The 26,506-nt window shown below is 32.5% G+C and overlaps 1 protein-coding gene across 2 annotated transcripts in view; it reads left to right on the top strand.

Annotated features, from left to right (window-relative positions):
- B4 (imaginal disc development protein B4) overlaps positions 1-26,506 on the top strand; it is a 95,446-nt gene that overhangs the window by 66,048 nt on the left and 2,892 nt on the right. For both annotated transcript variants that reach the window (XM_088191588.1, XM_088191587.1), the window contains exons 4-6: positions 4,003-4,140; positions 16,563-16,735; positions 26,292-26,493. In XM_088191588.1, coding sequence (XP_088047714.1) covers positions 4,003-4,140; positions 16,563-16,735; positions 26,292-26,493 — 513 coding nt within the window. The remainder of the gene's footprint in view (positions 1-4,002; positions 4,141-16,562; positions 16,736-26,291; positions 26,494-26,506) is intronic.

Raw genomic sequence — 26,506 nt, 5'->3', positions numbered from 1 at the left:
TTGTGTTAAAGAAGATTTGTAGAGCTGTTTTATTGGGGGTGTGAAAATGTATATACGCCCTTAAACTAAACCGTTAGATAATTAATACCACACCTAGACACATTTGATCATCTATCAATTAAGAAATTAATTATCATCTAGCTTTCTTACTAATCATACCAACATTATACTACATACATAGTATATATATTCAATACCCACGTTATATTTGATTCAGGATTCGCACGTATTATAATTCCTGAAAATGTTTGGTCAGTACAACAATTACTTCCCACAGGCACTCGACGCTACCGCATTATCCTACACACTAGATTACAATATGATCAACTTTCGCTGCGTATTTATTGATTTTTGTTTTCAATTTATCACCCGACTCTGCATAGTTTTCCATATTATTAAAATTATCAAAATTACCATTGTGTAACTTGTACGACTACAGTTCGTGCAATATTTCATAATGCACATATTCAGTTATGTTTATGCGCCAAAAACGGCATGAGGCGTCGTCGAAAACGTTCCGTGTCGGTAAACCCCCTAATGCGTAACAATTTAGATGATTGCGCATAATGTTGCCGTTGCGTCACATCATTTGTGGATGTTTGACTTGTGAATTTGCAGCTGATGGGTTTAATACCTTGGAGGTAACTAAAAATTTTTTTTCTCTTGATCATGGGTTCAATCTGACATTTGAAAACCACATTTCTTTATTCTTTTAATGAAAATATTCCCTAATTCTGTACAGGCGGCCCTCGACTTTCGCACATAATTGGTTCCTGAAAATGTGTGCGAATGTTGAATGTACGAAAGTCGAGGGAAGTAAAAAAATTGAAATTGTGTGTATTTCAAAATATTTATTTATCAACTAAATATAAGATGTTTAAGAGGCGTTTAAGAGACACGTTAAAGTGGGGTTTGCGGGTGTTTCCTTTGAAAAGTTATCAAGAGTTAATTGTTTTCCACTATTCTTTTTCTTTTCTTCATATAGTATTTATAACATGCCATGTTTTTATTGATCGCCAAACGCACTTGAGATATGCGTTCTCCATTGGGATCACAATCTTCCATAATATTTAAAAATTTGTCAAGGTGCGTAAAGCCTTCATTCATATTTTTCATTGTTAAAGAGTTTTCCAAAATAAACCTGTCTCATCTACATTAAATATTTGGCTAGAGGAATATTCTACATCTTCAATAATTTTGGATAATTAGGAAATAAATTATTTTGCAGCATATTTATCCGCATCAGCCGATTCTCCAGTAAATTTAATATTATGAAAAGAATACCTCATTTTAAAAGTGTAAAACCAACCGTTACTTGCTTGAAAAACTGAGAGCTTTTGCTTGAACAATTGAAATACTCAGAGGGACATCTTTTTGATGTTGGTCATCGATCTACGATGACAAAGATTTTCCATTTAGTAATCAAAGGGGTTGTACCATTAAAAAAGTAATTTAAACTTTTGACCTACAACTACGTTAATCATTTAAAAACCATAAATAATAAAAAGTTGTTATTACTGCTTTTATAATAAATAATAATTTCAAATGTAAATGTGAACTTTCCTTGTATTTGCAATAATCTTCGTCTGATTTCGATTCGAACATTTCAATCACTTATTACATTATCCGAGAGAAATTCTACACCTTCAAATTCGAGATCTGATTCATTGGAATCATCTCTATAAATATTATTTAAACTAAAGTTAGTTTATATTAAAATTATTTAACGAATTAAACATATTAAATATACTCGTTAAGTCGAAAAATAATTGAAAAGTACAGAAATATTCTGCGCTTCGACTAAAATCTCCCGATGACAGCCAAACAAATACTGACGCACGATTGAAACGCTGTCTGATGCGTGAGGCACATTGCCTTACACGCACTTGTGCATCTCGCTCGCTAGGAGATATACTCGCCTTGTGGAGCTCTCTGACAAAGCGGTGTAACATAAGCGCGTGAAAGTAAAAACAAATTTGGCCCTAAGTGCATTGGTTTTCGCGAGTAGATTTCGCCATACTCCTACCCAATCAGTCATGTCACCCTATTTCCTCATCTCGGTCCTGGTCTTCCAGAGGGGCGCGGTCTTCCGGTTTTTGATGATTTGGAGAAAATCTACAAGACACTATCTCGTTGCCATCTGAATGGTTCAAAATAAAACATCAAACTAAGCCGTGAAGATTATAGGCAATTTTCCGATCCCAAGGGCCATCCGCTCCTCGGCCCGTTATAATTTTTGACCCCTGGCAACATTAGCTGTGAGAGGAGGGTCGCCCGCGAAACCGTTCCGGCAACATCCGTCCACGCCGGGTCTCGGTCCATCGGACGTTCCGCCGTGAATTATGACCTTCCTGTGCGGCGGAAAGATCAACGCTCGGTCGCGGCCGGCGGCGGTCGTTTGGGAAGGCGGCGGTCGCCTGGGTCGATGACTCGCGGGGTCAGGTGCCGCGAGAGCACGGCCCGCGGTCCTCTGCCTCTTATTTTTCTTATCTACACTTGACCTAGGCGAATGTTTATCATTACAAAGCAAGTTTAGCAATTATTTTATGTTAATAATATTTTTCCGATTAAGGGAGTTAAAAGGCTCATTTTAAAGAACAGGATGGGTGAAAATATATAGTTCACATGCGGGTTATTTATGACCAATTTGATTACAGTAGAAATTCACTACTTTGGCACGCCCCTGGGCCAAAACAGTTTTTATATTGAATGCCAACAAAATTCATTGTGCCACTACTTGTTGGTCAAAATTAATAACAACATTTGTCATAGTTATGGGAGTTCTTAATTGTCAAGGTCCACTTTTATTCTTTACTCAACAACTAGCGCTATAGCTCTTCACGTTATCTTTTGTCTACAAAAGGATTTGTCACTCGCGGCAATATATTTCAGCACATTTCGAAGCAAATTGTTATTGATAAGTACACGGGTTTTTATGCCAATTTCTCATTAGCATTTACAATTAATTATATAAACCTGTAATATTATTTTTTTATATACAACTATCCAAATCGTGGCATCCATTTCAAGTGGTGTACATGCTTTAGTTAATTTTTCAATACCAAAATATTGGTATTTATTTAATGGAATTACCAGTGTTTCAGTAATAATAATAATATTTTTTTTTATGTATTATAATATTTTATATTATATATGTATTGCTTACCATTGTATACAGTAATTCTGGTTTTAAATACTAGTTAAATCACAATTATTGTTGGGTTAATTTTTAACCACCACGTAGCTACGTTTGTCATCAAAATTTATATCTATATTTCGATACTCTTTCATATTTAGATTTTTTGATAAAAAACAATATACATTGGAATTATAGGCATATATATACATGGAATCCAAATGTGAAAGATTTTTTAATGTGAAACTTAATTACGTGAGGTTGGAGCTAAAACTTTGATATATTGCTTATTAATCTATTATGTACATCAAAATTATATAGTCAAGGTTTATTAAATGAATTATGATCTTCGACGGATTCTATGAAATTATTATCTTCGTATAATTTAAATTAAAAAGTAATAAGCATTATTAAAAATTTGTAATCGATAAAGAAGATTGAATTATTTAATACTTTTACATGATTACTGAAATATTCTAATAATTTATAGATTAAATTGTTTAGTTTCTCATTATGAAAACCTCTCGCTTAACTCAATTTCAAACAGATAATGGCAAACTGATCGTTTGTGATCAGAGAAAAATTAACTTTCTTTCCATGCGATACTTTAAGTTTATTAAATTCACATTTAGCAATCACACTTTGTTACACAACACAACACGAATCAATCTGTATATCTGCGCACATCTCGTCATTAATTCCTAGTTAGTTTTAATGTACGTATACCGATTTCACTTTCGAACCTCTCATCTCATTCGATATGCGACAATTAGAAACGCGATACCAAATCCTGTTTTGCGGCTGTGTTATATATTATATATAATGTGTATTATCAATGTATTCTAATGGTTTCATATTTGTTTTAGGATGGTTCGCCGTGGTCGGTGGAGGTGGTACGACTACTGCGAAAGCCTTCGGAAGCTTAGCAGAGCTGGTGAGGGCGAGGATACCTTGCTTTCTGCCCGCAGCGCCTCTTCAAGCCTATCTACTCCAAAGAGATCCAGGTTGGTACAACCATCAAATTAGGCATTGTTACTATTAGGTGTAGTGGAGATTGATGGCCTTGAGCCATATTTAAGATTCGCACGTAGAGGTATCGTGTATCATTATCTGTATCTCACACGAAGGGATAATTTGCGAATAAGTGACGGAGAGGATTGGCTCTTGAAGTTGTAATGTAAAAACAGGATTTTTCTAGAAGTATTATAGAATAAGAATGAAAGTAGCATAAGTTTCTTTTTATTTTATAGTTAATATTATTTGAGTGCTTTATAATTTAAATTGTATCGAAGATCGGTTTGAATTATTTGGGTTCAGCTGATCGCTTAAACTGGACCAGATCAGTCTTCTAAGAGTCGTTTTGGCTCATTCTATATATTATTAAATGGCGGATTAAATTAAATAATTAAAGGAAGTGATTCAGTACGGCATTTAATTTAATTAGTGCGAGGTTTAAAAGCACTTCTATTCCTCAGTCCTGTGACCAATGCCGATGATTTGGGGCGGGACCTGACTTTTTGTTATTGTCTAAAACATTAAAATTAAATTTATTTATTTGTTTAAATTTAATTAAAAGCATCGTGGCCATGTAATTTGATTATGATAAAAAAGTATCTTAAGAATCATTTCCGAACTTTTTTGATTAAAAGGGAGTATATGGTAATTCAGGGACTCTTAAATTATAGATCATGACTGTGAATGTTGCAAACGAAAGTGTCATAGATGACTTAAATACTGATAGATTATAACAAAGCCAATATATATTGTTATGACAAATATTGTTAGACTCACACATACATACAACATATATTAGACTCGTTTAGTAGGTATGAAGTCGTACGGTTGATTTAAAATCCGTAAAAATTGATCCGCTCGGATACGCAATATCATTTGCTTACGCCGTCAAAAGAAAGCAACTATTTTTAGAGATTCTTTGAGCGAGTATGTTATGGATGATCGAGATAAATAATGATAAAATGTATGCTACCTAAAATTTAAATTTAATGTATAAAGTATATTGAACCAATTTTCTGGAATATATCGAGATTTTTCTCGACAATGTTCCTATTGAGGTCTTTATCTTTATCCAAAAAAAATATCAACATGCATATACGTTCAATAATTTATTGGAAATTTACGTTCTGTACAATACGCAACTTCGTAGCGTCCTCAAAAATTGCTCTATTGTTATAAAAAGTGAAACGAAGTACTCCTTGTTGTTGGCAAAAAATAAATAAAATTTTTGAAATATCTCTACAAGAGGGTTTCCGCACAATATTTTGCGGACATTGATTACTTCTGAAAATATTGATGTATTGGATTTAATTCATGTTGATTGCTATAATGAACTCTGTAGTTAAAAATTCAACCATCTAAAAGTTTACCTTTATTTTTTTTTGTAATATAATATTAGAAATATTTTTTTGTCTGAAATAATCAGTGTCCGCAAAAATCCTGTCCGGAAAAATCAGTGTCCGGAATAATTCTGTCCGGAAAAACCCGAGCACTGCTGTTAATATACAAAAAATTATATTGTAGAATAGATTTTGCTCATTCTTGACTTTTCGGTGGGTATTTCATATTTAGGATTAAATATAGATATTACATGTATAGTATTCTTTTAAAATAAAACGTATGACAAAGTAATACTTTTACTATTTCATAATCGTTTTTACATTTTAATGTATGACTTTCACACGATTATAATCCGGTTGCAATAATTAGGCTTAAATTTGGTTTTATGTATTTTTAACATTCATTAACTGACACATCACATAAATAGTATTGTAAATCTACCGCTGTTTTTTTTTATTTTTAACGTAATTTGATTACGTTGTAGCAATCAAAAATACCGGCACTCTACCGATACGTTATTACACATATCAATACAATAATTGATATGATTGTGGCATATTTATGTATTTATGTATATTAATTTGATACTATGATAATCAATTATTACAAAATTCAATGCATCATAATATTAAATTCTAATGATTATATTACATGTAAATTATGAAAATGATGAAAAGTAATTTGCATGCATTATTTATAACAAATGTGTATGTATAACAAAAAAAGTCATTTAAGTGAGCTGTCTGTCAATGAGCAACAATCCAATTTGATCATTCACGTCAGCTTTTTTAATCATGCTATAAAGTTGTAATATGATTGATATGGACACTTGTGTGACCACATGAAATATTTTAATGGGAAACATTACGCTATCGTTTGCGACACGCAAACTCTGGGACAGACTCTCGTTCCCAAAATTTGAATACAATCGCGCGCATTTGCGCCATTTTATATATTGTATAAGTACATCTCGTTTTTATTTTAAATTAACCGAAAATGCCAGTCGGTAATTAAATAAACGTTTCGAAATGTTACTTTGGCGTAACTCGGGTTTTAGAAGATTTAAGATAAGCGGGCTTGAGATAAGATCTTGAGCGAAGGTCCTGTTACGGTTTCGAATTGAAATCGCTATCGATATTAATTACAATGGCATTTCCATCACAATGCAATACATAGGTATACTGGTAACATATTTCACGTTTTATGTTGCAAACTTTATATTATATATTGCTCCAAAATTAGATCGCCATCCAATTTATAAAATTGCATTATTTTTAATATTCAAATTAATTTAACGCGCTCGTGTGAGAAAGCTCACTTTAACGCCTTTCTAATTAACGTGAATGGCGTCTGTTTAACGCCACCGCAATCATAAACGTCCAGATATTCATAAGGCTCACCAGAATTTGAGTTATGTCTCTCATGGGTACCGCAGATGTTATTTATGGTAGAGAAATACATATAACTATATGACTCTAAGGTCTAAGGTGGTTTTCGCAAAAGCTTTTTGTTTTAATTTAAATATTAGTTATCCAAATAACTGATACAAATCTTCTTCGAATTCATTTGATTATTCGGTTTCAGTTTTAACCGAAATATAAAATTTTACGTTGACATAATATAACCATACATTTTCAAGTTGTGCAATAAATTATAATACATCTACTTGCTGTGCCGTAAAATCTTCAAGTTGTCTCGAATATCGAACTTAAACACTTATCAATTCAATGTGTATGCTTTGCTGAACATGATCAAAGTAAAAGCGGCTGCTTCCTTGAACTTCTTAATGTCATGTGTGTCGATTCAGCGTAAGCTCCGCTGGATGCAAACTCTCGTGTATTTTATTTTTTATTACAGATCTGACCTTAATGGCTTAATAGGTTTTTCCATTCTTCATGATTGCCATTATTCAAACATTGATTTTTAAATTAATAATTTAAATAATAAAAAAATAATATTGTTTTCAGCTCCTCATAGCTATCGCCGAAAACATGTTTGTGTTTGGCAAACTCGTTGCTTACCGTGGCTTACCATAATTATGAAGCTCTAAACCGGAATAGCTAAAAAAGGGTCAAAGTTAAAAATGTCTCGAAAATATTAATATATTATTTAGAAATTTTGTTCTAAAATAACTGAGGTGACTTTTTGCGTACTCTTTCTTTAAAATTCTGGTAAATTTGACACTTAACCGGGATATCAGAGAGCGATTTCAATTCCGGGACAATCCTGGTCAATCCAGAATTGCTGGCAATCCAACTAATGCAAGAGCGCTGACGTCCTGGCCGCAATGGTTAAGAATAAGGGATGCAATCGCTACTTTTTAAGCTTTAAGTAGACGTTACGCCGAGAATGCAATGAATTGTATTCCAGCACTTTAAGCAAAAAGACACTAGGATATAAATACATATACGACCCGTACCCCCCTCCCCCCTTATAGAGATATCTGTAATTTTTTCTTTGAATTCTCTCCAAAACAAGAAATATTTTGTTTCGATTTCAGATAGTAGAGCATCTAATATATTTTTTTATTACATTTATAATACAGATTTAGAAACATGCAGGCTTTAATTTAATTTATGAAATACAACACAACTTAAACGATAAAAATTAGCATTATTTATAGACTTAAAAAAGCTTTTGACATAGTAGAATATAACATATTATTAGAAAATTAAAACATATTGAAAAAATAGAACCAACACCAAATTTATTAAAAAGCGATTTAAATAATGGACTAAAAGTAATGGTGCACAAAAGGAATATGAGGTGGTGAAGTGTAAAATTCCACAGGGTTCTATTATGCGACTTTTATTTTTTAATCTATACATAAATAATTTAACCCTAAGCAGGAGAATGCAAAGAATCATGCAGAGTGATTTGATCCATATTTTAGTGAACGGATAAGATTAGACAAATTACCAATTAATGAATAAAAAACTAACTAAATGATATTTAATGATAATTTTGATATCTTAATCACTATAAATAATTCTCTAATTTCAAAAAGTGTTATTATAAAATACTTAAGTCTACTAATAGATGATAATTTAATTTTTTATCACCATATTGATTATATAATATAATATTTTTTTTTGCAATGTCAAAAATTTTATTCAGGTTTCAAAATATATTATCGTATAAAACTAGATTAAACATTTATTATGCATATATTCATAGTGATCTAACACATATGTATGTCTTTGGGGATTTACGAGTGAATTTAAATTAAAATCACTTCAGGTTATTTAAAATAGTGCTATAAAAAATTTGGTAAATTTGCTTTTCGATGCTCACACGAAATAAATGTATACATATACATTTTTGCCTATAACAATTCTACCAAAATATAAAGTAATAATGGTAACCAAAAAAACGCTAGAGAAAAAATCGATTATAAATACTCAATTTATAATCAGAAATCAGCTACATAATTATGAAATTAGATCTGCTAATGATTTACTTATCCCTCAAGCATTTTCTGAGAAGCTTGGCACAATTTATTTTAATATATTGCATTTAAAACCTTTAATAATTTACCAAAATCAACTAGATATAATTGCAGAGAAATTAAAAAATATTTTTTTAATGAATTCGTGCAATTTAATTATTTATCATCTTCTTTTAAAATATAATAATACATATTTTAATTGTGGTGCCGTGAATATATGATTAAAGCAGCGATATTTATGATAAAGAAAGAAGTAAATGGCTATCCATTGTCACTGATCAACTCGTTTTAAAACGATATGTAGAAAATCGTTTTCTTACTTTATAAATAATGTCAAAAATTATCTGCATCAGGTAACGAATAAAAGAGCAGATGGGTGAATAAAAAACATATTTTAAATAATAGGACATTCTAAAGGTCAATCCTAAATGCCTTAAAAATATATAAAAACATCTCTAGTGAAATCCCAATACAAGCATATTTTATAGAACAACTATTGTCACTTTTACCAATCGTATTTTTTTCATGTTTGGCTGCTTGCAGTTTAACTGATTAACCGACTTTTTAATATATTAATGGAAAAATATTATTTTACTCTAAGCAGTAGATGTTTAAATAATGAATTTAAAATCTAAATATCATAAGAAGATGTTGAAACTTGCTCTTGATTCACATAAATAAGCATTCCATTACTTTTTTGTCCCCTAGCAATAATCTGCCCACAATGCATCTGCGTCCTAACAATATAAATCTTGTTCAACGGTTTAGAACGGTTTTCTCGTTTTATTAATGCGGGTTTCTTCATTCCAAGTTCATCAGTGACAACTGATGACAATCAAATATTCATTGTTGTGATCCTCACTTCTTCCTGCTTTAAATTCACAGTACCATTATGTATCTTCATAACGACAAACTGCCGGCAAAAGCACATTTGATAGGATTATGAATTGTCACTGCCATTTGAAACACAGCGCAATCAAAGTTGCTGTAACTAAACTTCGCCACGTCAAGAAAATGAATGTGTTTCTGTTTATAAATCTTTAAACCCACATATTAATCTAGACGCAGAGAGATTATACACAAAAATAGTCTCTTTATATTTAAATTTGTAATGCTAATACTTGGATGAAGACTAAAAACCGAAATCAAATGTTTGGTTGATTTTTATAAAATTTTTTTTGAGTGATTCAAACGCCTGGTCATATAAGTTTTATGGTATTATATTGCCTTCTATACTGTATAATATATCAATGATAGATATAAACGTGTTTGCATGAATACCTTTGTATACACAATACATTATACAAATGTGCGTGTTGTGCGAGCTCATAAACCATAATGTTTATTCAACGTTATCCATGTTATATATGGAGTAATAAAGTCCAATTAACCATTTTCGATGCCCAGTAATTATTACCGTCTAATTAAATTATTTTATCTGTGAGTCTAAAACAGGATGATATACGTTAAATCATTGTACATAATTTAGATTGTGACTTTGTTATATATTTAATAAATATAAATATACTATTTTACTTAAAAGCACGCATGTCTGGATTATCATTATGACCACGTATTACTCAGTAAGGGTTGAACCTTTGGACGATTCAAAGTTCAGATGGTTCATATTTTATCGTATAATATAATACTATCGCTTCAGTTATGTAAAAGAATATAAACCGAGGATATGTGTTAGGCTATAAAAAATAAATAATATACAGCACGTATTATTATTGTTCATAAAATATTTTGAGTTTAACAGGCTTTTAACGTGCACACACTATAATATATTGCGCCGATGTGTAATAGCTTAAAACTTTAGCACGCCACACACCAGTGGACCTCAAACTGCGTTATAATAAATTACGTTGAATTTTCAACTCTCGTTAATACATGCTTATCACGAACGCAAATGAGTCATCATAGACGGATAGAGTTAAATGAACCGTTGATTTCTGTTAACTACACAAGTCACGGATTTATAATTTTATACAGGAAAAAAATATATTATTTCGATGTGTTTTTTCAAGGAAATTAAAAGTTGATAATTTTACTAATTATCAACTTTTAATTTCCTCTTAAATATTTGGTAGCTCGTTTTTAATTTTAATTAATTAGGAAAGGATAGAAAAAAGATTTGAAGTGATCGATCCAAATTATAATTAATAAAATCTGATCTTCCATAGATAATTGAAAATGATGTAGATTTATATTTTATTCGAACAGATGATTTTTAATTTAGAAGTGTGGCGAGCACACACAAGCCCTCGTTACGACCAGAAAAAAAATCATAAGTAACACGCAAGGATTCTCCGGTGCATTGTTTGTTGTGAAACGGTCACGGATATAATAAATCAACGGATCTACAAGATTCCCGTTGCAGTATACGACCTTGGACCATGCCCATCAAGCGAATGTCGCTTTCTAAAGGCGTATATCCATTTCGCTATTCTCGAGAAATAGCCACATGAAACTGAATGCATTATTTATTTATTTTGCTGCATCAAATCTAGTTGTCAAATTACCGATAATATAATCTATAAAAACGTTAAATTTATATAATTCATCTGGTGTTGTTGTTGCTTCCTTGCTATTTATTGGCTTCTTCATTTTTTGTTGATCTAAAAATTTAGATCAAATACCTAAATTTAATGCTACTCATTTACATTCGTTAGATATTTCCTCTCAACTAAGTGTAACATATGTAGTTTATTTATTATAAATGTCATAATCCAAGATTTAAAATATATGTGGATGATGATTAGTGTTTTGACGATATCATCACAGTATAAAAATGTGAATAGCATCAGATATGAGTCTGATTTTAAAACTATATAGAACACATACGTGCGAATGTGAAAATATACTCAAGAAACAATTACATATATTTTGAAAATATATGCAATTGGAAATAGCAAAGAAGAAAACGAGAAATCTTGCATTTGTATTGCAAAACAAGATGGAATACAATGCAGACAATGATTGATCAAATATACGCTAATATGATTGCATTTTAGAATGAAAAATTTGATAAAAATCGCCGAAATATTATTGTCGATATCAAATGTCGGTTTATACTACTATTTGAGCAGAGAAGATTTTACATTGTTAACTACAATAAGACATGAACTTTTTTTTAAAAATTGTCCTGTATTTAATTTTTAATATGGTTATATAAAATGAAACATAAAATTTAATTGTTCAACATAACCTCAGCTTAAATCATTATGATTGTATTCAATTTGAACTCTGGTAATGAAAAGTATAAGAAGTCAGAAAAACCAAAGTCACTGTTTGTCCAGTTGCATGGAGATGACTTCATCAGTTACCGAAGTCGTCAATTAGACAGTAATCTTCACCGTAAAAATTTCCTCACTGGGTGGTACGATATTGATCTTCGAAAATGCGGGATGATCATGGTTTTCGACAGTCCGTTTGTTTGTCTTCCGCTTTGTCGGTCAAACGGTTAAAGTCAGGATTCACGACGATCGTCTCCGGGTTGGGTCATTATTCTCTCTTGCGATGTGATTGTGCAAAGATGTGGTATGAGATTGGAGAGGTGGGCCGGTCCGGCATAACGGGCATCTGCTAGCCGCGGGCCGCTAATCTCCACAATGGACCCGAGTTTATCTCGCGTCGTAAAATAAAGCATCGATGTGATTCGATACGCTATAGGGTCGCCAACCTTGAAAAAATACAAAAAATAAGATACCTAGATGTTGATAAATTGGAGAGCTGTAAGAAGGATTGATGTTATTAAAAAGTATAAATTTGAATAATACACAGATAATATAAATTTGAGAAGAATAGAAGGTTTTTTTTGTTCAATAAGCAGACATCAATATTATTAGACTTTGACAAAATTTATAAACAATATATATAGCAACTCAATTTGGTATACAAATTTAGTGTTGTGCCATCATAGGTACCGGTGACCTATGATGACCTATATTTTGAGTTATTAAATGTCGCGTGTATGTTGTTAATAAAGTACAAAAAAAGCATAGGACCCAGATTGAATCTCTGTGGTACTCCAGAATGAGCGAAATACTCATCGGAGCGACGATTGCCATAGCTCACAATATTATAATATAAAGTTGTAATTAAAATGTTATTTACTTGCTGCTTCTACATATGCATACGATATTTATTTCTGTGAAAATTATAAGTAATTTTCAATAAAAATACCAGTTCACATATTCTTGAATTTCAGTGTACATTTAATTAAAATGTTTTTTCTTGTTATGAATTTAAATTATGATCAGTGGCGTGCAGTCCATACATGCGGTAGATGCGGCGCATGCCTTGTGATTGTAAAACGATTCTAAAAATGAAATATTTTTATCATTTATTCACTTTTTAATTTACGTAATTATGAAACGTAACGCTCAGAAAATCGGCTACAAACAACCACACCTAGGGAGCGGCTAAAGCCGACTGCCACGCGGGCGGGCGGGCTGGCCAACTGCCTGTACAGTCGATACGCGTGCGAATTTAATTGGTCGCGCATGCGTACTAGAACGTTTTAAATCTGTCTTATTTCTCCGGCCTTTCGGCCTTCATGTCTCGTAGTGGGAGCTGCCGGCTTCCTATACCAATAGCCGGGCAGGTGTAAAATTTCTCTTGAACTTTACATCTCGACGATCGTGTTCTAAATTTAAGGAATACAAAAAGGATTTTCCAGAACCGCTTTTTATATCATTTTTTTAAATTGATGAGGTTGAAAAGTGAACTTATTTATATATATTCTTCACCAGAATTCCATTTAAAATGTATAAATTGCATTAATAATGTGATTATTAAAAATGAACTGAAAGATATTTGAACGGAAGTATTCAATTTAATAAAATTATTTTTTACCATACCGACGCCAAGTGCTTCTGTAGAAATATAATTTTCTACAATGAAAAGAATAAATACATTCAATAGAAATAGTCAAAGTGAGAATAGATTGTCAGCTCTTGCATTAATATTAATAAAAAAAAAAAACTTTCAGACAAATTAATGAAAGACTATATATTATATGATACGATTATTGATGACTTTTGTAAAAAGGAGCGTCGAATAAAATTATTTTTAAATAAGAAAATAAATTTAAAAATATAGTTTTTGTCCCCCCCCCCTGACCTCATGCCCTGTTTCAAAAGTCACCGCACGCCTCTGGTGTTTACATCATAACTTAATATTTTTATGTGCGCCTTCCCATCAAACCGTAATATTATATTAACAAATAAATAAAATATATTTATCGCATCGTAATTTTCACAAGTCAATAACACGTTTAGTTTTTACATATTTACGTCCTATTAAAATAATGGTATGTGGTTATGAAATATTTACCTATTACATAATCGAACGAAAGTATGTATTATAAACTATATAAATCCATTATTTTTCATTTGTTTCAAAACCTTATTATTTATTATATTAATATATCTGCGTAGTGAATATAATAGATTATTTATATAGATATATCTACATAATGAATACTATATGTTTAATACTGCGCATATACATACATTGTAATTGTGTGAATTTTTTGCTAATATCACATATTTTATTTATTATTGTATTATTTTTTATTATTCATATCGGAAACAATGGCATAAAACGATATTATCTCGCCTTTACACAATATCGAAGGTTGGTTTTTAATTCTCGCGCTTGTGCGCATGCGTCCTTCGACTTTGTTAAATTATCATTGTTCTTAGGCGATTTGTAACGCGTCGGAAATTAATCAACTACGATCAGGAGCGATCAGCCAACGGCTCTCGAGCGCTCATTGATTTCGACAGTGATGTCATACTTTCACTCGCATCTTTGTTATGCTCGGATAGTCTTTATTTCTTTTTTTATTACTATTCTTGCCGATGTATCTCGACGAGACGAGAATTTCAATACATTTAAAAAACTTTTCTTTGTTTGCTATTTATTTTACTCAACTTGCCAAAATAGTAATAAAATGTCTTGGATGATCTGAAAGAAAAATATATATCACCTGTAACTCGTTAAGTTAGGTTAAAAAATTTGGTATCACATGGCGACACTTCAGCAATATAAAAAAATATTGTGTATCAATAAGTATATTTATCTTCACTAGAAACACGGTTTTCGTCCGCGTCAATCCATGGTCATAGATAAATGATAAATAAAATATATAGTGTGTGATCATAATAATACAGTATATTATTATAGATACCTTTATATTATTGATGAACAGAGAACTGAATTATCGTTGAAGAGAATAAACTTCAACAGGATGATGATTTGTTATAAAGGACGTGAATAATCGAAAGATCAGAACGGATCGGTCTATTTTGATTGATTACAGAACGTTGAGTTACAATTAATCGGGCTACCATATTTATACTCAAATAACAGCTGTTGTACTTTACATTTTTCGTATTTTGAACAAAATAAAGATAAAAAAAAACTCCTTAGATTATTGAAGAAACAAAATTTAAGCTCGCCGACAGGCAAATTTTATGACGTAAATATGTGGAAAGTCTCCGTACATTTTTGAAATCTGTCGATTCCCACGCAGAGCGGTTTCATCTTATCTGATTATTAATATTTTCCTTAGATTACTAAAGCAATAAGGCTAATTAGAGTAGTTAAAAAAATCGTTTTTTGCCATTCAAATACTATTGAAATCTATTAAAATCTTCCAAAAAAGCATGTAAATTTTAAAACGCCTGGTATGGAACCGCTGCAGCGATTAAATATTCGTACAATTTTTTTAGCAAAATTCTCGAGAAATTCGCTGAAAAAAGGATTTCCTGAGGATTTTTTGGAAAAAAAACGCTAGCCGTCCACTAGTCCACACACATACGAACATTGACTTTTATTTGTATATATATATATAGAAAATCTTTTAATATTAAAATCTATATCGATGTTTTTCATTAACCTGTTTCTTCTAGAACACAGCATGGATCTAATTTGCGTCCTTTTATGTAATATGCCGGTGGCCTGAAAGTAAAAAGAAATGGATTCGCTGTCTTTAATAAAAGACGTGGAATCGTGGATAGATATGTATGAAAAAACGAATACGGCCAGGGGAATTTTGCACGGAGGTATAAATTTATATAATAATATTCCTAGGAAAATCCGCAAAAATAAAAAAAACAAGGTAACACATTCGTGCATTAATAAATAAATTATAATATTAATGTCTTTTTTATATTTGTTTTGTATATAAACAATTAGATATATTAGCCAAATAAAATCATAAGTGTTAGTATTTCAGCTAAAATAAAATGCAGTAACGTTTATATTCTACCTACTGCAATAATCAAAACACATAGATTGAGAAAAGAGCTATAAAATAATATTAATAAAATATTGAAAGTAATCTAAACATTGGTTGTTACTTCATTGCCCTATTTTAAGTAGTAGTTTTATTGCATTTATGAGCCAAGATTGTTCCCTTTACATGCATAAAATGTATTGGTTCATATATATGTGTCTACTCTTTCTGAAGAACCGCCTTCCGATCTATGTTTGTAATTATTACAACAATGGCTCTCCCTATCTATTTTCGGATTATGTGCATTAAATCTTCTTTTCTTATTTAGAAATATTTTTAGAAAAATATTTAATATTAATATTTTATTATTTCAGATGGAGAAAGATGGTCCTACGTGAAGGGCAGCGCTCGCGGTGGTACCCCCCTTAGACTGGCCGGAGTCTTCGAAGAAGCCCCGAGGGGCTCTCGCGCCAAGGGCGGAATCCCCGCGTCGAGCCCTTCGTCTCCGCCCCAGCGGTACGCCCAGCTGGTCGATCCGAACATGACCGTGAGTATTATTATTAATGCACACGCCTTTTTGTATTTATTTATATCAATTCAGAACTCCATTATTATTCCGACGACCATATTGCGTCTGTGCAGCTGTTGCAATGTCGCGATGCTACCACAACATATAGACATCAAAGCCATGTTTGTGAGCGAAGGTTGGACGCGCGTGTTGTGAAAATGCGCACCTGGGCCGCAAAACGGCACGCGTCATTGTGTCGCGGGCCGCAAATGCATAATCGAGACCCTAGTATCGGTTGAAAGGCGAAAGTTCGATTGTTGTCGCAAAAAGGATGCATTAATAATATGGGGATTTTATTGTACACGGACAAAGCCTCAAGGTTCTTGTACATATTCGACAAATAGGCATCTAGATACTTGAATATAAAGACAAACGGATGTGGATGAAAGTACCATACTTTAAATAATATATATACATAATATGTTTTTGAATTGAAAAGCTTATTGTCTGTTGTACATTTATTATATTTATGAATATTGAAAAGAGGGCATCTAAATATATTCTATATATTAGGTGTGTCAGGTGTATGTGTAAGAAGGACACAATCACATTTTTTTATGTACTCATATAACAATCTTTGCACAATTACCAGAAATATTTTCATGAAACTTTCACATCGGCTTGCTATAAAACCCCAATCGTTAAATTATTAAAATGTTAAAGATTAACCAAACGAGAGTCTTTATTCGATGCTACAATCAATTGCAAAAGCGAAATCTGTGCTTTGTGTCCAAATGTGCGCTTTCTCGCTTTTGTGGCTAAGCTTTCATACTTTAATACAATATGAGCGCCAGATTTCGAATGGATGTCACGACAACCCATGAAAATCGATGGCCGGTGAAATCTTCGCCATTTTTTGCTAAACACGTTCGATCTATTTCATTTTTTCCACGATCGATTGTTTGAAGATGAGGTCCGTCAGTGTCCATCTGTAGAGGCAGAGGTCGTCACACTCTAGCCGATGTTTCGGTATTTGCTCTTGATCCAGACGAGCTGACAGGAAGGTGATGACCTGTCTGACAAGTTTCACGAGATCTCGCAGCGTTTCAGAGAATCGAATAGAAAAAATACAACATCCGACAGCGATGGAAAAAAGTGAAGCACATCGATCTGGAATACGAATCGATTTATAATCATTAATATGATGCATGAGTATGTCTTTATTTACTTGAGCGCGGTGAAAACTGTGACGATCATACCAATGCAAATTCAGTTAATAGTCAGTACGACTCGAGTTGTTTTAATCGGTTTTAAATACTAGAAGATTGATTTGTGAAAGTTGTGGTGGCACTTTAGGGCAAATAGAGAGAAAATAAAACATCTGTATTTATAATTATACTTGGGCGAGAGCTTAGGTGTCTTGAGACGTGTCTGTTCTATTTAATACACATATAGATTTTACAAATTATTAATATACAAGAATAAAAAAATATAATCTCTTAAAATTTTGATTCACAAGAGTTTTTAAATGCAAAATAACTTTAATTAAATATTTTAATATGCCAAAAATAATTTGTGTGCATCTAAACTCACGTTTCATATTTATGTAAACAATAATTATATCTGATTAATCCATTATGTTCTTAATTTGCTTAGTTGTACTTTAGGACCCTGATACTTTCCTGATGAAAGTTTTTGTAATGTAGAAGTACGTAATTTGAACGTATTTATAAATTCAAACAAATGCGTATTTTCTTTTCTATTCCATTGCTACTCCAGTTGTTTATATTAGTGTCAATATGTCAATTAAGAGCTTGCTTTTTTTGGGTTTCTAATTCTTTGGGGTGTGACTTCTCAGCTAGTAAGACGCAGGTGGAAACCAGTAAGAATTTTATTAGATTATATTACATATTGCGACAGACTATCATGGGTGAGATGTTTTTCTCCGGTTGTTGTATGTGGAAGATCCTTAGAGTTCTGATTGGTATGGCAGCGACAGTATAGCAAAGGTTGGTCCTTCTCTGCTGCGGTGCTCGTGAGCGAATGTGAGCGTCCATGACCTTATGTTGTCCGCAAGCAACAAGTGTCTGCCTTATGTATTCAGAGCTGCAAAGCTTGCTCACTAATTACAATCATTCAGAAATCATCAATTCAATCGTTGCACTCGCTTCTTAGAACAACGAATACGCCTTTAGAAAGTGACATTTGTTGTGGCCTTACTGTGCTTTTTGTCTTCCGGTGATATATTGTTTCCCGTGACCGTTTCGTAACAAATATTCATTCAATGCATTCTTGAGAATTCTTGCGTTTTATTTATGAGAAACCCTTTTTTTCTAATCGTAATAAGGGCATTTGTGTGATCGTACTATTATCTAGTTTATTCTTAATGATGAATGATCGTTTTTGTTCTCAAGAATAGGACTCAAAACTTTTAAAATTATTTGTTTTAATTTTGAAAAATTGGAATCACCTTAATGCTAAATAAGATTATGTACTCTTTCTGAAGAACCGCCGTTTTTTTAAATATGCATACTTTTTTTTTAAATACGGCAGTTCCCTGGTTCATCAAACGGTCTAAAAATATTTCTTATATTGTTCATTTTTACACACAATTTAAATGGTGTTGGTGTTTAAATGTCTTTAAATTTTAAATAAAAAAATTCACTATACAAAAAACCGCAATTATTCAGCAAAAAATCGTAAATTTTCCTGCTAGGCGGTTTTTATCAAAAAGTTGTTATTAATAGCCACACTATCATAATATACAGATAATGGTATATTTTCCCGCTGTGCGTATATCGTATAATATTTTCCTTATAAATATAGATAATAAAAAATCATAAAACTACTTACTACACTACCTAATAAACCAATTCGTAAGATATATTTTTATTTATTTATATTTACGTAATTCCGCATGAGTAAGAAATAACTCATTCCGCGGTTACCATTTAATAAATTAAAATTATAAACATAATATGTATTCATATAGAAAAATATAATACGCACACTTCAAATATTTGTTATTAAATTAAAAAAATAAATAAAAAGCATAGTAAAAGGAACACAAACATAAAAATTATATGAGCCATTGATTTTGAAAGTGGGGCAAGTCCGTATTAAGTTATTGTTCAATAATTAATGGTTTGCGTTTGAACTGATTAAAAATATTGGTAAGCAACAATAATTATTATTTTGTATTGTTTACGGTCTTTTTTCATATTTTTTTTTCTTAATAGAAATCATTAATTAAAGTCAGAAAACTTATTCCTGATTTTTTCTAATATGTCTCAAAAATCTTTGACGTGTCTGTAATAGTTATTAAAATACCAAAGCAATAATGTGAAGATTCTGGTTACAGTTTCGAGCATATGTGCGATTTTTCCAAGGACTCCGATCACTCAGAGTTACGACTTTTTCAAGGCAGCAACAGAGCACATCTCGGGCGGTTTTATGGTAGTGCCTCCGCTGAATTATAGCCGCCCATAAAAGATGATTTATCTAATTAAACGACATTTGCAGCCAGATGGATGCTCGCTTGGGCCGCAACGAGAGCTTTCAAGAATTGTATATAATAATAGTAACAACATAAAATAGTTTTGTTGTTGCGATTGCCCCACGACACGCGATGAATACACACGAGTGTGTATTAAATTATTATATTTTCGTGTGCGATTACAATAAATTTGAAACCACTCGGCGTTTAGCTGTTGATGATGCTCGCATCGAAAATCCTCTTGGGGTACACGCCTTTTTATGGGTGTGATTATCTGGGATTGCCTTGATGAGATATTCTCGGATGTGAATTAACTTATTGTTTTTTTTCTTCTTTGGATGATCGCTTAATTTAATCGTTGAATTGAAGAATAACCTTGCTATGAGGATTCCACGTTTATCGGCATGCATTAAATACGATAAATATAGCTACAATCATATTATTAAGAGCCACTAAGTGTTGTAAAATAATGCAATAAAATATTTTAAAATTATAATCAATATTTATGCGCTTCATGGAAGACGTGCAGCATAGCGTCTAGACAGGTTCGAGAGAAATGTCCTCTAGAAGAAGCATTGGACCATGTTGGCATGCTGTCCCAAGAGGGAAATATTGTTGGAGATGTCCCTTTATCGGCATTTACCTAGAATAAAGGATAATACTACCGAAGGTGAAATGGAATTAAAACAGCCCACTTAGAATACGACTGTTCTGAATTGCTTCAGAGTTCGGACGTTTCTATTGCGGGGCTTAACCGGTGGGATGATGTACTGTGGAATATGAATGAAGTGATGAAACATTATCCAAATGAAAGCATAAATAATTAGATATATATATATATAATAATATAAATACTCAAAACTGCATATACTGTTTAAATTTATTAGATAAAAAAAATCGTAATGGATATCGTAATACGCTATTCCGTCCTTAAATATATATAAAGAATCTAAATTACTCTGCAACATATCGAATGCATCTAAACAATTTTGAAGCATCGGCATTTAACTGCAGAGGTTAGACCATTGAGGAGCTCTCAAAGGGTGAAATATTATTTCGGTTTAGAACTGTACAATCTCTCAATCATCTGAGCAACAGAGGTCCAACAATTTTTATACTAATAATCTACAACAAACCTTGTCGAAAGCCATCTCAAAATCAGTATATACGTCTACGTGTATTCCCGCATCAAAATATTTTCTCACTGTTGTGGGGAGTCTTCATACGCTAGCACAGTTAATGCCAAGGTTAACCAAACGATATTCACAAGAATGTATTTGAAAATTGCATAATTTAAACAAAGGGTAACCCGCAAGAAAGATAACGACAAGTAACACAAAACCGACACTGAAAAGACCACCACGGTAGACCCTCATAAAAAGTCCAGAGGAAAAATAATCCTTTTAGACATAAATGAATACATAAATAATGTGGCAAAGTACGTCAATATTACCCTTGTGAATACAGAGAATCCATACTATTTTTAGCATTATAGTGTGCGCAAACAATACGCCATCTTTGCATTATTTGACCTTCGAAATGTGTTTATCTAAGCGTGGACATATTTCGTTGATTGTATGTAAAAGCACAATAATTGATTGACTGATCTCTGCATTATTGTGATTCGATGGAGACGTCCTTAATCGTCGGTACATAAGGCCTGACTCCAGGAGAGGGAGTCTGCACAGACGGCATGGAGACGAGACGGCCCTGCGAATAGAGACAGCAACAAGAGATCTCAGAGGACCTTCCCGAGGACATAATTCTTTCCCGGCTACACCACCACCGCCAAGCCGAGAATCCATAACATCCCACGATCAAACATCAGAACGTGACGTGATTTTAAACCCGAAACTGTTTCGGCGAAAGACAGGAGATTAGTGAAAGTGGAACGGGTGAATTGAAGACTATCTATGGATGATTTATAATAGTTAAATTAAAGTGTAATACTTAACCCGTTCGTTTTACTTGATATAAGTATAATATTTAGCTTGTTCGTTTCTTTAATATATTTTTTTTAAATAGCAACATTTTTTAAATTGTCTGCACAATTTGTGCAATAATTATTATAAGTTGTTTTGAAAATCGGGTTGTACTCTTAGGAATTCGAGTGACTGCTAAGCTGAGTTTCTAAGCGAAATGGTACTTGTGGATGAAGTTCCTTATTGAAGGGGCGAAAATAATTCAGTGCAGCAATGTTCGAGATTATTTATTCTTGAGAAATAGGCGATGTTTAGCGTTTCTTTAATTCCTTGGTCTTCTGACCAATAATGGTGATTCAGGGCGGAACCAGATTTATTGTAATTGTCTAATAAAAATCTAATTAAGCTGTATCTTCATAACGATGATTTGAAAATCTGTCAAATCGGCAGTGAAGTCCAGGCGGAGAACACTAGTAGTTCACGATTTTTATGCAATTGCGCTTGAAACTGTCAATGCATACCGTTTAATGAATATCCGCTTATATTTTTTGTTTTTACAAGTCCAATGGTAATTTTTATATTAGATTATATTTCATGAAACGGTCAATGAAACCGTAAATAAAAATATTACCATTGCTAATTGTGAAGCTTTAAATTAACCTTAAGATTCAACATGAGTGCCTCATTGTCTCGTCAAAGGCAAAAAGGCGTACCCGTCCTTGGCGAGTTCATCAAAGGTCTCTCTGTAGGAATTCGGGTCTCGAGGCACGTCCTAAACCTCGAGACTTCCAAACGAGTTCGGACTGATTTCATTAAAAAAAATCAACCTTTCGGCGTTTGTTTCGCAACATGGGCGTGTAGAACTTTTATATTTCCCTTTCGAAACGCTTTCGTCGGCAAACGTTGCCTTTGCTTCCTCTGAAGAGGCAGCAAGAATCGGATGAATGAGATTAATGGCGTGGTATAATTTTGTATCATTAATCAAGAAAAAAGGGAAAAATCTTAATTCGAATATTAGAAATCGGTATTTAAATATGTAGAGTGGGTAATCCTTAACAACTTAATTTGAGAGATTATGTCTTGGAGAGATTATACGTTGGCAGCCCTGCTTGCAGGTCAAATCGCACGCTCGGGTGGTTCGATGTCTTCGGTTTCGTTTTGAATCTGTGTCACGAGCGTTTAGTGTATCGATGATATGTTTTTTTATTTATATTTCATTCGACCTTACGTGCTCGTGCATCATGTCCCTTTGCAGACGTATAGTCACGTACGTGGCACATTTTTATTTCGTTGCGGAGGTCAACACTGAATGACTGCGCGTACCGCCAACATAACCATTGTGTCGGCGACGGGGGGCGAATATTAATTTTCGATACGCCAGGAGGTCCTTATGTAACATTCTAAGCGTGCATCGAAAAAATTGGAACTTAAGCACAGTTATAATCTTTAGAAATAAACTGTGTAGTATAATTTTTAACCAGTCGTGAAGCTTTGAGACGACTTAATACTGAGATTCACTTTTCTTTTAAATTTAATTTGAAGAAACACATTTATATATATTTTAAATTATTGCCATTTGAATAATATGTTCTGTGGCACAGAACAGGCTTGAAACATATACAAAATAGCGTGCAAAAAACGTACCACGAATGAATATAAGATATCCGTAATCCTTGGTTGGATTTCTCGACACTTTCTTCACATTTTTATTGCGAGTCATTTATTATATTGTCCTAACAATACATCACTAAATTTAATAAAAAAAAATATAATATGATGCATTAGAATTCCAGTTAGTTCGCATCCCTCAAAAATATAAAAATATTTTTTCAAATTAATATTTCTCGATTAACAAATAAAGACTATATATTAATATTGCTTTAATTAATAGGTTAATACTTATCATAATTATGCAAAGCGACCAACTGTTCGACGTTCCGTCTGGTTATTTGGTCGGAAAATCTTGTTATAATTAAAATGATAAATTTAAACAGATGGATGAATACGGTTGCTCATAAATAAGCTACATGAATGCAATCTGAAGCAGTGTCCAATATTGCTTAATATTCCTCGATTGAGAAACCAGAGCTTATAGTCGCAATAAAAAACATAATGACTGAAAATAATATATTAAACTCATTAATAAATCTCCCCTTATTTTTCACGTTGGCAACACTGCCGTCCGCGTCACAGATGCACCGAATAATCCAACAGTTAATCAAGCGCAAATTTGAAATTGCATTTTTTGTACTGGCTTAAAAAATCGATTACGAAACGAAAACGATCGCACTCGCGATGACCGGTCACATTTTTTTCGATTCTCTTAGCAGCCGACCAACCGGTCAGGCCGTGGCAGTGACCATTCGAAAATTGTTAATTATTAATTATTACGTCTCGAGTTACAGTTACCTTGCGCAACGCGCGTACCGTAATATTTGGTCGAAACCCGACGATTGACTGGCCATTCATTTCCAGGTCGGACACAATTAATTTATGAACGCTGCTTGCCAACGAGCGATGAATATAGGCGATTGAAGATGATATATTGACAATCTCATTCGGCTTAGTTCTATTTATTTTATTAATTTATTTAGCTAATATGTGAAACCCGCTACAGTTTTATTTTTGCGGATTGTCAAAGGAATATTATCATACCAATTCACACCTCCGTACATAATTCCCCTCGTTTTATTATACCAAAATAACCTTAAATTGTTTCTATGTCTAGTATTAAATCATGTCTTATTAAATTACTAAAAATATGAGATAAATTAAATCTGATATAAAATAAACACATGTCAACATATTTTAATTATATTGTCTAATACAACTTATTTTTAGTTGGTAACAGAAAAAAAGATCATAGAAATATTTTCTTATGAAAAGTTTTTTTATATATACATTTTATGCAAATGTTACAAATACATTTTTTATTTAAATATAACTATTGAGACTTTCTTATTGCTAATATTTAACACCTATATTTAGTGAAGCATATTTCGTGGACTATTTGGGTAAAAATATGTTAGGTTAAAAAATGTACAAATAGTAGAAAAAAAATTATGTATGGAATACCTGTTTTTGTTTTCACTTTGCCAGCCATCCTTATCATAAAAAGGGGCCGGCATGTCATTTCTCTGTTATGTAAGTACCTTTTGCTAAGTACTTTTTGACTTGCCTGAGATAAAAATAAATGTATTCTTTTATGATACGCCGCGCATATCGTACAAAAATATCGAATATGTTAAATTAAATTTTTAAAATTAGCGCCGAAATATCAGCTTGTGGATTAATAGATTTTACGACGATTTTAGTAATTTGACAATTCTAGGTAAAATGTTTAGGAATAGCCCTTTGTAACCAAATTGTATCATCAAGTTATTTAAAAAGGCTTCAGAAAATATATTGGGCATGACATAGATGCCTTTGGATTGCAATGGTAAAACCATTTTGAGCATAACATATGTACATGCCTTTGGACTTCTAAAGGCTAACAACAAAAAATTAAGTTAGGTTACCCAAATGTCCGGATTTTCATTTTATGATTGACGATATTTAGAGCTACTTCAAGGATATGGTTTTTATAAAAAATATATTGGAATAATGGAGAGTGTCAATTTTCAAGAAAACTTGGAAATCCAAAAATCGTCTATAATCATAAATACATTGAAAATATTCTGGTTTAATATAAAAATATTAGAGATTTATAAAATTACAGGAACATAAGGAACATGATTTTCACTTTAGGCTATTGAAATGTAACATTCTTGAATGATTGTTTGATTGATATAAACAAATCTTGAAGCATTGAATGAGTCTTGTTTATAGTATTTTAATGACAAGGTCTCGCAATGCTTTTTGCTTATGATCATTAAAATCTAACACGTCCATTGTTCTTGCGTGATTTGAGTAACGCAGATTGAATGATATTTAATAATCGTAAAAAATTCTCACACGTTGTTTGCGCAGAATAAATCTCTGAATATAATTTTCGTCGTACATCTTCAAAATAATAACTTTGCGAGAAGATTTATCGTGCTTAACTTCGGAACGAATTTATGCAAACTTATGATAAAATAAATCGCGAAAGTCAAAATTGGACTTATCTCTCTGATCGGTCCACTTTTTGTAATAATCTTCTGCGGCGAGTAACATAGTTTCTCTTGATCTGTTATAGGAGTTGTACGTGCCGCTGTCGACCAAGGGAGAGTTTTACGCCATAAACATGGAAGTCGGCGGAGCGGACGATCAGGACGCGAGGAACGTTGACCTCGGCCTCCAGAGGCTCTCTTCTCTTTTGAAAAGGACTCTTCCGCTGCGCGTGAGGCTCGTCGCGGGACCAGCTCTGCCGCCTCCGTTGCATCCAGCCTTAACGACAGGTTTGCATGATGA

Source organism: Plectrocnemia conspersa, unplaced genomic scaffold, assembly GCF_051122295.1.
Source record: "Plectrocnemia conspersa isolate PC_06_02 unplaced genomic scaffold, ASM5112229v1 ptg000009l, whole genome shotgun sequence".
NCBI lineage: Eukaryota > Metazoa > Arthropoda > Insecta > Trichoptera > Polycentropodidae > Plectrocnemia > Plectrocnemia conspersa.
The sequence above is the reverse complement of the archived record's forward strand: the minus strand, read 5'-3'. Positions and strand labels throughout refer to the sequence as shown.